The 11,579-nt window shown below is 50.5% G+C and overlaps 5 protein-coding genes across 7 annotated transcripts; 3 read left to right on the forward strand and 2 right to left on the reverse strand.

Moving 5' to 3' along the window:
• Positions 1 to 9: 9 nt before the first annotated feature.
• On the reverse strand, positions 10 to 963 carry PPTG_13396 (CMGC/CDK/CDC2 protein kinase; the record flags this gene model as incomplete). The annotated part of the gene is made up of 3 exons (XM_008909024.1): positions 10 to 172; positions 235 to 507; positions 581 to 963. The coding sequence occupies 3 exons, from the start codon at positions 961 to 963 to the stop codon at positions 10 to 12; spliced, it is 819 nt and encodes a 272-aa protein (XP_008907272.1).
• Positions 964 to 1,152: 189 nt separating this feature from the next.
• On the forward strand, positions 1,153 to 3,069 carry PPTG_13397 (hypothetical protein). The gene is made up of 2 exons (XM_008909025.1): positions 1,153 to 1,412; positions 1,608 to 3,069. Exon 2 carries the CDS (start codon positions 2,039 to 2,041, stop codon positions 2,906 to 2,908), a length of 870 nt encoding a protein of 289 aa, XP_008907273.1. The 5' UTR covers positions 1,153 to 1,412; positions 1,608 to 2,038; the 3' UTR covers positions 2,909 to 3,069.
• A 151-nt stretch (positions 3,070 to 3,220) lies between these two features.
• On the forward strand, positions 3,221 to 4,662 carry PPTG_13398. 2 transcript variants are annotated; one of them, XM_008909026.1, is made up of 6 exons: positions 3,221 to 3,261; positions 3,356 to 3,423; positions 3,532 to 3,596; positions 3,687 to 3,785; positions 3,852 to 3,907; positions 3,979 to 4,662. In XM_008909026.1, exons 2-6 carry the CDS (start codon positions 3,421 to 3,423, stop codon positions 4,521 to 4,523), a joined length of 768 nt encoding a protein of 255 aa, XP_008907274.1. In that variant the 5' UTR covers positions 3,221 to 3,261; positions 3,356 to 3,420; the 3' UTR covers positions 4,524 to 4,662. The 2 variants fall into 2 exon arrangements, with proteins under 2 accessions (XP_008907274.1, XP_008907275.1); XM_008909027.1 differs by having other exon boundaries at positions 3,356 to 3,596.
• On the forward strand, positions 4,641 to 11,240 carry PPTG_13399. Of its 2 annotated transcripts, XM_008909029.1 has the most exons (7): positions 4,641 to 5,490; positions 5,561 to 5,613; positions 5,683 to 5,960; positions 6,035 to 6,168; positions 6,226 to 6,373; positions 6,431 to 6,623; positions 6,694 to 11,240. In XM_008909029.1, exons 1-7 carry the CDS (start codon positions 4,740 to 4,742, stop codon positions 8,230 to 8,232), a joined length of 3,096 nt encoding a protein of 1,031 aa, XP_008907277.1. In that variant the 5' UTR covers positions 4,641 to 4,739; the 3' UTR covers positions 8,233 to 11,240. The 2 variants fall into 2 exon arrangements, with proteins under 2 accessions (XP_008907277.1, XP_008907276.1); XM_008909028.1 differs by having other exon boundaries at positions 6,035 to 6,373.
• Positions 8,248 to 10,712, reverse strand: PPTG_13400 (hypothetical protein; the record flags this gene model as incomplete). Its single annotated transcript, XM_008909030.1, has 2 exons — positions 8,248 to 10,536; positions 10,602 to 10,712. 2 exons carry the CDS (start codon positions 10,710 to 10,712, stop codon positions 8,335 to 8,337), a joined length of 2,313 nt encoding a protein of 770 aa, XP_008907278.1. The 3' UTR covers positions 8,248 to 8,334.
• Positions 11,241 to 11,579: the final 339 nt, after the last annotated feature.

Consider the following 11,579-nt stretch of genomic DNA (forward strand, 5'->3'; position numbering starts at 1 on the left):
AATAGGCAATTAGTGCGAAGACTGTCTTACCTCCAGCAAGTTAAGTCCACTCTCGTCTAGTTGAGGGAAGAGTTCTCGCATGTCTTTCTTCCTCCACTTCGGGAACGTAGATGCGTAGTCGCGCAGCTTGGTGACACCTGGCCACGTCGCCTCATTCGGCGTGCCAAAAGTTCTGTAGACACAATAAAACGTCAGTCTACTATCAAGTAAAGTTGAATCCAACCAGAAACTCACCGGAAGATACGGTAGAGCTGGTCAATTTCCGAATCGCCTGGAAAAAGCGGCTTCTTGGTCACCATCTCGGCAAAGATGACGCCGACGGACCAAATGTCCACTGGTGGAGAATACACCTCCTGACCCAATAGGATCTCGGGTGCACGGTACCAAAGCGTTACCACTTCGTGCGTGTATTTCTTGATGGGGAGGCTGAATGCACGCGCCAGACCAAAGTCGGCGATCTTGAGCTCTCCTGTCGCGTTCACTAGCAAGTTCTGCGGCTTCAGATCCCTTTATAACAGCATAATAAATGTAAAAAAAAAAAACATACAGGAACTCGTATTTATCGTTCAGTGCCACGAACCGATGCATGATGCCCCGAGAGTGTGAAAAGGCGAGTCCTTTGAGCAATTGGTACAAAAAGCTCTTGATCTGTGCGGGTTCAAGCTTGCCAAGTGTGTGCTCCATGTATCGCTTGAGATCTTTATCCATGAACTCGAAGACGAGGAAGAGCTTGCCATCCTCTTGCAGACAATCCAGCAAACTCACGATGTTGCAGTGCTCCAATTCACGAAGTACCGAGATCTCACGCAGTGCAGTACTGGGAATACCGTCGTCCTCCGTCTCGAGGCGGATGCGCTTGAGCGCCACAACTTTCTTGGTCTTGAGGTCCAGCGACTTGTACACGACGCCGTATGTGCCCTCGCCGATGGAGCCGCCCTTCTCGATGCGTTGGTACCGGTCCATGGAGAGCAATTATTGAAAAAGGCCAAGTTGACTTTTTACAATCTCCCGCGCTTTTTGCTGGGGCGGAAGAGGTGATGAAATGTCACTGTTCTGAATCCGAAAACAATATGGGTTATGTATTGGCACTGGAGAGGGGGGGGCATATTGGTTGTGCAGCATTTCTAACGACGTTTCTATCGCTTGAAATACACCTGTACCTCTTTGCTGGTACCTCGTCCAATCTCACCTTGTTGATGAGCGTCGGAAGGTAATGACGATACAGAGCCGCGGCGCATGATCAGGCAGACGAACGAATGGTGCAGGAAAACAACCTTCGAGCCTCACTAGTGACACTACACGCTCAAAGGCATCGTCCATAGGCCGCAATGTGAGAAGAATTTTGAAGGTTGTCGCGAAAAATAAGCAGAAACATACAAAAATTCAGCGAAAATGACAAGATCCCGGAGCCTGTACGTGTAGGTTTTCTCACTATTTTCCGCTCGAAATGCATACGTTTTCTGTCAATTCGTGTCAAAAACTGTGCCTCTTGGTGACCTACACTCAGTGGCGCCTTCGATGTGCATTTCTCGGTCCAAGCCAATCCCACTTTGCGGGAAGTTGCTTTTGTATTTAATAAGAGAACTGTTATTTTATGTGTAGCGTAGCTCGACGACTATTTTCCTTGTCCAAGCGCCTCGATGCACAGTTTCGTTTGACGAGAGCTCATTACCCAAAAAGCCGCAATTGGCCCCCTTCCCCCGCCCTTTACCAAGGAAGCAGCTTAAGAAAAGCAAACGAACAGGGAGACTATGTCTTTCTAAGTTGGTGTGTTTTTCGCGTGGTGGTCAAGATGATGTCTTGAAGATCGATTTCAGCTCTCCGTCCGTACTCAACATGAATATGGACTAAGAGAAGAAGGCAACACGTTTGAAAAAACAAACGGAACGTTAGAAATGATGGCGACGTAGCACGGAGTTAGAAGGATGGTTCCCCGGAATGAAGAATTGAAGACAAGAGAAGAAGAAGCAACAAAGAACAAGTGAAAAACAAGATACCAAGTAATAACAACAACAAGAAGACAAGAAGACTGGCACCCATGCTACACGATTCGGAAGCATCGACGGCGTGGCTGCGCATGGCCGACCCTGTGAACTGGAATGACTGGAAGTTGGCGCTGGACAAGCCGAGCTTGCTGAGCGCTGGCACCGTCAAGACGGTGGAGCTCGTGGAAAAGGCCGATGACGGCAAGCTGGCTCACGACGTGGACGACCTGTCGGCGATCTTCGAGGGCCTCGTGGATGGAGCGGATATCTCTCTCCCCTGCGACGATCTTGAGGAGACCGCTACTGGCAGTAAGGACTCAAGTGCAGCCTGGATTGACAGCCTGGATGATGACGTGGTAAACGTGAACGATCTCTCTGCTGCGTTTGACGCGCTGGTGGAGGAGCAGGAGAAGACGGTGACGGCACCGGCGGACGACGAGGATGAGGAGATGGAGGATGCTGACAGCGACAATGAAGTTAGTGCCAACGTTAAGATCATCCCGTCGGCCCCCGTGTGGGCCAACATGGTCCCGCTCGACCCGCGATCCTGCATCCGTACACCGGTGTTTAAGAACCTGGACTCGCGTATTCCGCGCGTTCAGATGCCGCGGATAGATTTGACATTCTCTCCCAACGGTGCGACTGTGAAGGCTGCTGGTGCCCCTGGCGTCAGCCGCGCTAAGCAGTCGATGTCTCCGAAGAGCGAGAAGACCAAGGTCGCCAAGTACCACCATGATCCCAAGACGTGCTGGATCTGCAAGAGCTCCAAGACCCCGGAGAAGAAGCGCGCGCTGCACCGCTACCATGAGAAGCGGACGCGCCGCAACTGGAAACGGGGTCCTCGGTACACTGGACGCAGCAACGTCGCGACGTCGCGTGTGCGCAACGGCGGTCGGTTCATCTGCACGACGCGCTGGATATGATTTTCTTCTTGAGGCCTGCGGGCTTGTTTGATTTGGTTTGATTTCTTAGCTTTTCTTTTTACCTGGAGCTTCTCTCCACGCAGTTTTTCTTTCAGTTGGTTTTACCTTTCCTTTATAATGCAAGTAATGCATTGGCATCATTTTCGAGACAACGGCAAGGGACTGCGTTTTACATGTAGTAGATGGTTTTGCTTTCGATTTCTGCGTTGTGGCGATGAAATCGCAATAAGGCAAGTTGTTCCGCATGAATGAATGTAAGATATCTCTTCACGCATGTCTTCAGTGGTAAATACTTCACTACTTAATTTGTCAACTCAGTATGCACCGATCATCTCCCTAGCGTTGAAAGTTGTGTACGTATCCTTCTCTTCTTTTTAACTGAAGTTTCATAAGTTTCATCTTTTTCTTCAAACGTTCTCATCGTACCAAAATTGTGGTACAAACCAGGAACACACAACATCTGCCACTTCGCGCGACCGGGTTGAAAAACAAAGAAGAGAGTGCCACGTAAAATGGTGAGAGCTCCGCTGAGCAGGGCGCCTTTAATTCCTCTTTATCAGCAGACCAAATAGCTAACATTGCCGTCGTCTCTCCTTCTTTTCTTTCGCGTGTTTATAACGCAGTCTAGCAAGTTCCTGAACGACAAGAAGAAAAAGCTACAGGCGTTTAAGAACACGACCAATGCCAAGTACGTATCTGTACCTGCATGCGCTCACAACTTGGCTGTCATGCATAGTTTGCTGAGGGGTAATTGAGGTGCTGACGGTGTCTTACACAGTGACTCGATGGCAAAGTCGTACTTGGAGAAATTCAGCTGGGACCTCATGCGCGCTGTTGACGAATTCTACGCGAACGGCGGGGAAAGTCTAACGCCAGTGTGAGTAAATACCACAATGCAGTGTCAACGCGCTATCATTAACGCGAACTGCGTCTGGTTAATTAGGAAAAAGTCGACGGTCTCCATGGACGCAGTGAACGCGTGGTTCGATAACTACATAGGTGAAGTTGTGATGCCTATTGTTACTGCAGTACTGTACGAACGTCTTACCATTGTTTTAATGATGCTATAGACCCTGATGACGACGAGGACACGATCAATGAGGAAGGTATTCTTAAGTTCTGCGAGGATATCGGCGTGGACCCGCAGGATCTGGTGGTGCTAGTGATCGCGTGGAAGATGCAGGCGGCTTATATGTGCGCCTTCACGCGCAAGGAGTGGCAGAAGGGCATGCAGGAGATGGGTTGCGACTCTGCCGCCAAGCTGAAGGCCAAGATTCCGCAGTTGCGCGAATCCATCGCGAGCGAGAGCGAGTTCAGGAAGTTCTACTGCTTCTGCTTCGGTTTCTCCAAGGAGCCTGGCCAGAAGAGCCTCAGTATAGATATCGCAGTGGCTATGTGGGAGCTGCTTCTCCCCGCACGCTTTGAGAAGCTCACAGCGAGCTGGCTGGCCTTCCTGGCCGAGAAGAAGCCCGTCAAGGGCGTGACTCGCGACACGTGGGATCTGCTGTTCGACTTCTTCGTAAAAGTGCGCGAGTCCTACGACAATTACGACGAGAACGAGGCCTGGCCCGTGCTCATTGACGACTACATGATGTGGATAGACAGCAAGAAGTAGTCAATGCCACCAGCGGCAGCTTCAAAAAGCTTATACAAACAACAGTTCTACAACATGCATCAATCCTGAGTATGTACTTCAACACTGTACCATTTCTCCGGCACATTTTATTCACTTGAGCGGGTATCGAGTTTTCTAGGATTTGTATTGAGTTTGCAAGCATTTGTTCCCACTTCAAAAAGCCACAACACTTGGCATCATCACTCTGTCTCAGCCATGAGCGCGGTGGCCTTCTCGTCGGCCGAGGAGCTGCCCGAGCGCAGCTTCTTCCCCAAAGTTTACATGCACCAATACAGGCAGCAACTCAGTGAACTGTTGAAGCGTCTGGAGCTCCTTCTAGACGAGGACGAGCTAATTGAAGTCGATTATGACGGAGAACCCGTGTCCGCATTGCCCCGTGAAAGCGTATGGCAGAACCTCTGCACTCTGCAGAACTGCAGCGTCACTCTAAGCGACGTTATGGACCAATTCAAGCAGAAGATTCAGGAAAGCGCGGCTGTAGACCCGGGAGCGTTCGAGCTAGAGAGAACGCAGAGCAGCTCGTCGATCGACTGCAGCTCATCCGACGACGTGGATGAAGAGATCGACGTCGGATTCCACGACGTGGAGCCTGTGAAGGGCCGCAAAGCTGCCGTAGCACTCAACAATGACGTGACGGAGCGAGTAGAGAATGCACTGAGGGATGACGAAGAATTCGATCGCTTCAAGGCCAACGCACTAGAGTTTGGCATGGGTCACGAGTCAGCCGAGAGCTTCTATGCCTACTTAGCGCAGCATATCCCGGCTCCAGTGCTCGACTCGATCGTCGTGGACTTTGCACGACTACTGCCTCAACCAGCTCTTAGAGTTCCGCTGTTGAAGGCACATTATGAACACATGCAGAACGAACTGTCCAGACCCAGCATCGCCTCGTTCAAGAACAAAAGTTACAGTACTGTATTGACATCGAGATCGTCAACGTCCTCAAGTGCGTGCTGTTGTGACACTAAGGAGTGGGTTTATTTGACTCATACGGTGTGTTTTCTGGTGTGATACAGGTATTGACGAAGCTGGTAGCAGTGATGACGAAGACGAGGAGTATCCGTCAACGGTAGTAATTAAGTTTTATTTTATTTCTGTGTTTTGAAATTGTAGCTAACTATCGAGATTGGCTTTCTAGATCCGACTGCGGACGTTCAACCACCTCGTTTTCGTCATTCACGGTATTGGTCAACACATCGACTTCCGCGACGGAGAATTCAAGTCGTGGAACGGAGAGACGGGTGTCGAAGGCGGCAACCACGCCTTCCGAGATATGTTCCGCTCCATGCTGGAAACGACCTTCCAAGATATTCCTCTGGCGCTGGAAATGCAGTCGATCGAGTGGCATGAAGACCTCCACGATCCAACAGGTCTGGATAACGTTTTTGATTTAATCTCTCCAGAAGGAGCCTCAGCGTACGTTACCAATCCTTGTATACCTTAACTAATGCTTGGCCAGATGACTAACTCTGTTGTTATGATTGTTTTAGCATTCGCGAGTTCAACAAAGAAACATTTATGGACGTGCTGTACTATCTGTCGCCACGCTATGGTCAGCTAATTGTTGATTCAGTCACTCAACAACTAAACGAGAAATACCGCGTCTTCATGGACGAGCACCCAGGTAAGATACACACGGACTTGTATTGGGTTAGTTGCTTAACATCCGTTATTGTCATAGGTTGGGATGGAAAGGTGTCTATCTTCGCCCACTCTCTGGGCTCTATGATTTCGTATGACCTCTTAACACACAAGCCAGGTGAGGTAGCCATCAACGGTGTTCGTTTCCCTGGCCTTGACTTCGAGATTGACAACTTCTTCGGAGTTGGGTACGTCACTTACAAACGCAGTTAAATTGTGGCCACTAACTGTAATGGTTGCGGTAGTTCTCCGGTGGGAGTAATGATCCTGGCAAGAGGAGATCTCAACATTGAGGACGGAGAGTTCACCCCTGGAATCAAGATTCCAAACTGTCGTCGATACTTCAACGTTTACCACCCGATCGACCCTATCGCCTACCGTATTGAGCCGTTGATCAAGCAAGAAATGCACGACAAGGATCCCGTACAACTGATGCAGGTACAACATATCAGTGTCAATGTTTCCAGTTGAGGACCTAACCTTCGAAACGTGTTGTTGATGTGTGCAGTTCAGTGCCGTTAAGGACCAAACATTCGGTCAACTACAGGAGCAATGGGAAGGCTTGAATGGTCCAGTGCATGGATTCCCGTATCGTCATGACTATGTTATGCGGCGTCGCAAGCGCGAGCAAGGCATGATGGAAGTGGCTTTTGCTGCTGCCTCCCATTCATCCTACTGGATGAGCGACGACGTTGTCCTCTTCACCATTATGCAGTTGTGTCAGCCAGTGGTTGATACTCTGCATCGATACATGAGTGCCCGGGTTCCTCTTCCTAAACTCATGAGGAGCATTGTGGAGCTCACACCTCATACAAAAGTGTTGTTGTCAGCGACAGCTCTCGTTCGCGACCGATGCACGGGACTTTCGCGTGAGCAGATCGTCTTGATTGACAAGGATCGCCTCTACTTCTTGTCTCGACTCAGTGAAGTTGCATGTCGTCGCAAGTGGCGAATCAAACTGACAGCAACGACAAAAGCGGTGTACGGTGAAGACTCGTTCATGATGAAGATCATCCCCAATGACGCTGCTGTACCAGAACCAGGCGCTCCGCCCACGTCGAACAACGCCACACAGCCCGGAGTGCACACTTTCAAGGCTCCTTCAACTCCAGTGCGCAACCAATGGATGGACGCTATCAACGAAGCTGTTGTGAAGGCCAACAGCATCTTAGCTGAGGAATTACCAGCTCACAAAGTCACCAGAGACACTGCAAACCTCGTGGATCTCCCAACTGGCAAGAGTATCGACTATTTCAATGCTATCAAAGCCGGCTTTCTCAAGGAGAAGACCGCTAACGGGTGGTACGATTCGTGGAATGACCGGTGGCTCGTTCTTCAAGAAGACCACTTGTCGTGCTACGAAAACTCGCCCAAACTCGACTTTGTTGGCCAGTTCCCACTTCGAAAGACGAAGGCGTTCTGCTATGAGCGTGAGTATCTGATCCGCGTGGTTGCTCGTCGTGGAGCTGCGTGTGAGATGCGCGTACAGAACCAGGAATCATTTAACCGCTGGGTCGAAGTGTTCGAGAAGATTCCTACAGTCGAGATCTACCGTCATAAGGATTTATTAGAGAACAGCCCGTCCTCTGTGCTGATCATGACTGAAAGTTCGCGGGGGCATTTCAATGGGGCCCAGAAGAAGAGCAAGGGAGGTGAATGGCTGCAGACGAAGATCGAAGGGCACCAGATCAAACTCGATGAAAACGACCAAGAGTATGTGGCCTTTGTCATTCAAGTGGCATCCTCAACGGCAGGCCACAGTATCGTTCAACGGCGCTACTCGGAGTTTGCCAAGCTGCATCGCGAGCTACGGAAGTTGTTCCAACCCGAGCAGCTCCCAGCGCTACCCGGAACAAGAATGTGGAACAAGTTCGAACCCAACTATTTGAAGCAGAAGGCGATTGGTCTTCATGGATATCTGAACGAGGTGTGCAAGAGGTGTGCTAACACTCGCGCACAACCACTGCTGCTGGACTTCTTGGAGCTCACACCGCCAGCTACGGAGTTGAAGGAGTCAACGGAGGAGGAAAACGCTGAAAAGAATTAAATGATGAAGCAGAGCGGATAGAATCAACGACATGCGGTTGTATTCGAGCGTTTTTTTGAATCATCAACAGATCGCCTTGATCAAATCGAGCTATAGGCTTGCCTACTTGTCTTGGATCGTGAACTGTGCGCACAGGGCTTTAGACGCTGCGTGTTTGTCGTAGACGTTACAGTCCGTCTCGGGCTTCACGGCAGCGAAGTACTCACCTTCTTCGACGATACGACGGAAACCAGAGCCGATCTGAGGATCGAACATACCCCAGTCTTCACTAGTAAGTGTGAACGAGACGTCTTGGGTCTCTCCTGGCTGCAAGTGAATCTTGGTGAACTTCTTGAGCTGCTTGACTTCCGGGACCGAGATCTCGCGGTATGGTTGAATGAGGAACAGCATCACCGTCTCCTTGCCTGCGATGGGTCCAGCATTCGTGACTGACACACTCACCTCGAGTGAGGCCTCGTCAGTGTTTGCGATCGTGGTCTTGCTCAACGTAACAGCTCCGTACTGGAAGGTTGAGTAGCTCAGTCCATGTCCGAATTCCCACTCCATCTTGCAGGGGCGTTCATCACGACAGCGCGTGTCTGCTGGATGGTTATATGGGATCCCGATAGTGGCCGGTGTCTTCGGGTACGTGATTGGAAGTCGGCCACTTGGATTCACACGTCCATAGAGAATCTCAGCTAGTGCTTGTCCACCCAGTTCACCAGGTAGCATCGCGTATACGACAGCATGCGCGAGTTCAGCAAGACCCTGCAGCAAGCGAGGACGGCCTTGAACCAGCACCAAGATCACCTTTGTACCAGTGGCTGCGATCTCACGAACGTACTCGATTTGACCCAGCGGCAAGTTCAAGTCATCCAGATCACCAGGTTTTTCCGCGTACTCTCGTTCACCGATAGCGATGATCGTGTAGCTTGATTGTCTCGCTCTGGTCTTGATCATTTGAAGAGCATCCGAGGAGAAGGAGCCGTTGGGGTGGAGTGTATTGGCGTAGTGGACCGAGCCTGAAGTCATGTTGGCGATGCCCTGGCGAAGCGAGATCCCGTTCGGGAAGAGTCTGTTCCCAGATACGCCTTGCCAACGAAGAGACCATCCTCCACACAGCAAGCCCACGTTGTCGGCTGCGTGTCCCGTGAGGAGCACATCACTGTCTGCGCTTAGAGGAAGAACGTTGCCTTCGTTTTTGAGAAGAACAATCGACTCACGCGCGAGTTCCAAAGCTGCTTGATGACTCTCGTTTTGACCGACAAGAGCAATGTCGGCTTCAGTCCCGGGGAGAGCGTTCTCGTACAAGCCGAGCTTCATCTTGGTCGTGAGGATACGTCGAGTAGAGTCCTTGATTCGATCCAGCAGAACACGGTTCTGTTGAACAGTGTGGCGAGCCATGTCGATGAAGGAAGTGTTGTACGGTACCATGCTCATGTCCAGCGGAGCGTTCGTCAGTGCCATGCGAACTGCATCTTGATCTGTCCTGGCAAGTCGATGCCACACGTGAAGATTGTGGATCTCGGCGTAGTCCGTGACGATGAGACCTTCGAAACCCATGTCATGACGTACTAAATCTTGCAGGATCTTCGTGTTGGCAACAACTGGAACGCCATTGATGGAGATGTAGCTCTCCATTGCCGTCATAGCACCGGCTTTGATGGCAGCGAGAAACGACGGAGCGAAGTGGTTGAGTAGCTCGAAGTCTGAGATCGTGACACCGACGCGGTCGTGTCCCGATGGAGTTTTGGAGTAGCCGATGATGTGCTTCATACACGCCGCTGTAGTGCCATTACTTTGAATACCGCGGACGATGGCATCGGCCATGACGGATACGAGGTGTGGGTCTTCACCGAACGTCTCAAATGTTCTGGCCCAAAGAGGATTCTGCGAGATTTCGAGAATTGGAGAAAACAACCACGGGATTCCAGCAGCCCCAGTGTCGCGAGCGGTGATCCGTCCCATGTTGTAGGCCAGATCCGGGTTGAACGTTGCAGCGGCGTTGATCTGCTGTCCGAACAGCACAGCTCCACGAACGTAGTTGGCTCCGTGCACCGAGTCGAGTCCGTAGATGACTGGATGACTGCCGTGACTGGCGTAAATGTCTTGAATTTCTGTGATCAGATTGCGCCACTCTCGAGGAGAAAAGTTGTGCGTGGAGTTCGCGTTCGAGTCGTTCAGCTCAGCACCCGGGGTGTTCAGGTAAGAGCCGACGTTTAGCTTTGCATGTTCATGAACCACAGCTCGGTTCAACGTGCGGTTCGGATACAGAATCGTGCTCACATCCAGCTGCGCCATCTGACCAAGCATAGCGTCCAAGTCCTGGAGGGTTTACATAAGGATCGTCAGTATCGGGTTGCACAGTTCCACGCATTTGAAGGACTTACCATTGCCGACATCATTTCCTCGACGCGGCTCTGAAAGTGCTGGTCGGTGGGCATCTCGGTGGCAACCAGCGAGGCTAAAATTGCCAGTAGAATGACAGCCAGTCTTGCCATGCTAGCTTATTGTCGTCGTCCTTGTGTTGGCGAAGCAAAAGTGAAAGTGACAGCAGAGCTCTTGGAATGGTGCACTCGCCCTTCACCTTGGCGGATCTGAGTCATGCACGTGACGCAGATTGACCTCTACCAAGTCAAAAGCACTGAAACAACTCGGAATTTGCATCTTGAACTTTCGCTTCTCGTCGGACAATCTCGGAATTGCGTACTGCTTGCAGGACTGTGGTGCAACTTTGTCTACAAGAGACCATACTGTCGAAATGCGTACATCCACTACATGTATCGCCATAATAGAGAATGTATTCATTGTTGCTGCAGCGTCGCAGGTTGAAGCCCCCGCTTGTCGACTGAGTATGCATACCGTTCTGATCCGCAGGCTAACACGGCAACTGGATGTCACGGCTTGCACAACACTTGAGTTATGAATTCGTAGCTGGGCCGTTCAAACCTCGAAAGCTACCGAGATATAGTTGTATGAGCACGATGAGTTTCGTTAACAGTAAAAGTTCGTAAACGTTGTCGACAGGATACGTAGTAAGGAACGTATTACGTACCTTGGACAATGAAATGATTAGCATTTACAAAGCAACTTGGCCAATTGTCGAACAAGATTCGAATGGTTCCTTTGTAGAATCAGATTGAGCCAACTATTATTTCACAAAAAGATTTATATATTTTGTGTGAGGTAGTTCGAGACGATAGACACTATGGTTTTCCAAATTGGTAGAGGGCATCGAACATGTACATCGGAAAGAATGCTTCCTGGCCCATTGGGCGTTCAGAGCACATGACTTGGTACGCGAGGGTTGGATCGGTCACTGGTGTCGCACAGAATGGGGTATCATAGGCCCAGACGACTTTTGTGTT

Source organism: Phytophthora parasitica (assembly GCF_000247585.1).
Source record: "Phytophthora parasitica INRA-310 unplaced genomic scaffold supercont2.32, whole genome shotgun sequence".
In the NCBI taxonomy this organism is placed as follows: Eukaryota; Oomycota; class Peronosporomycetes; order Peronosporales; family Peronosporaceae; genus Phytophthora; species Phytophthora nicotianae.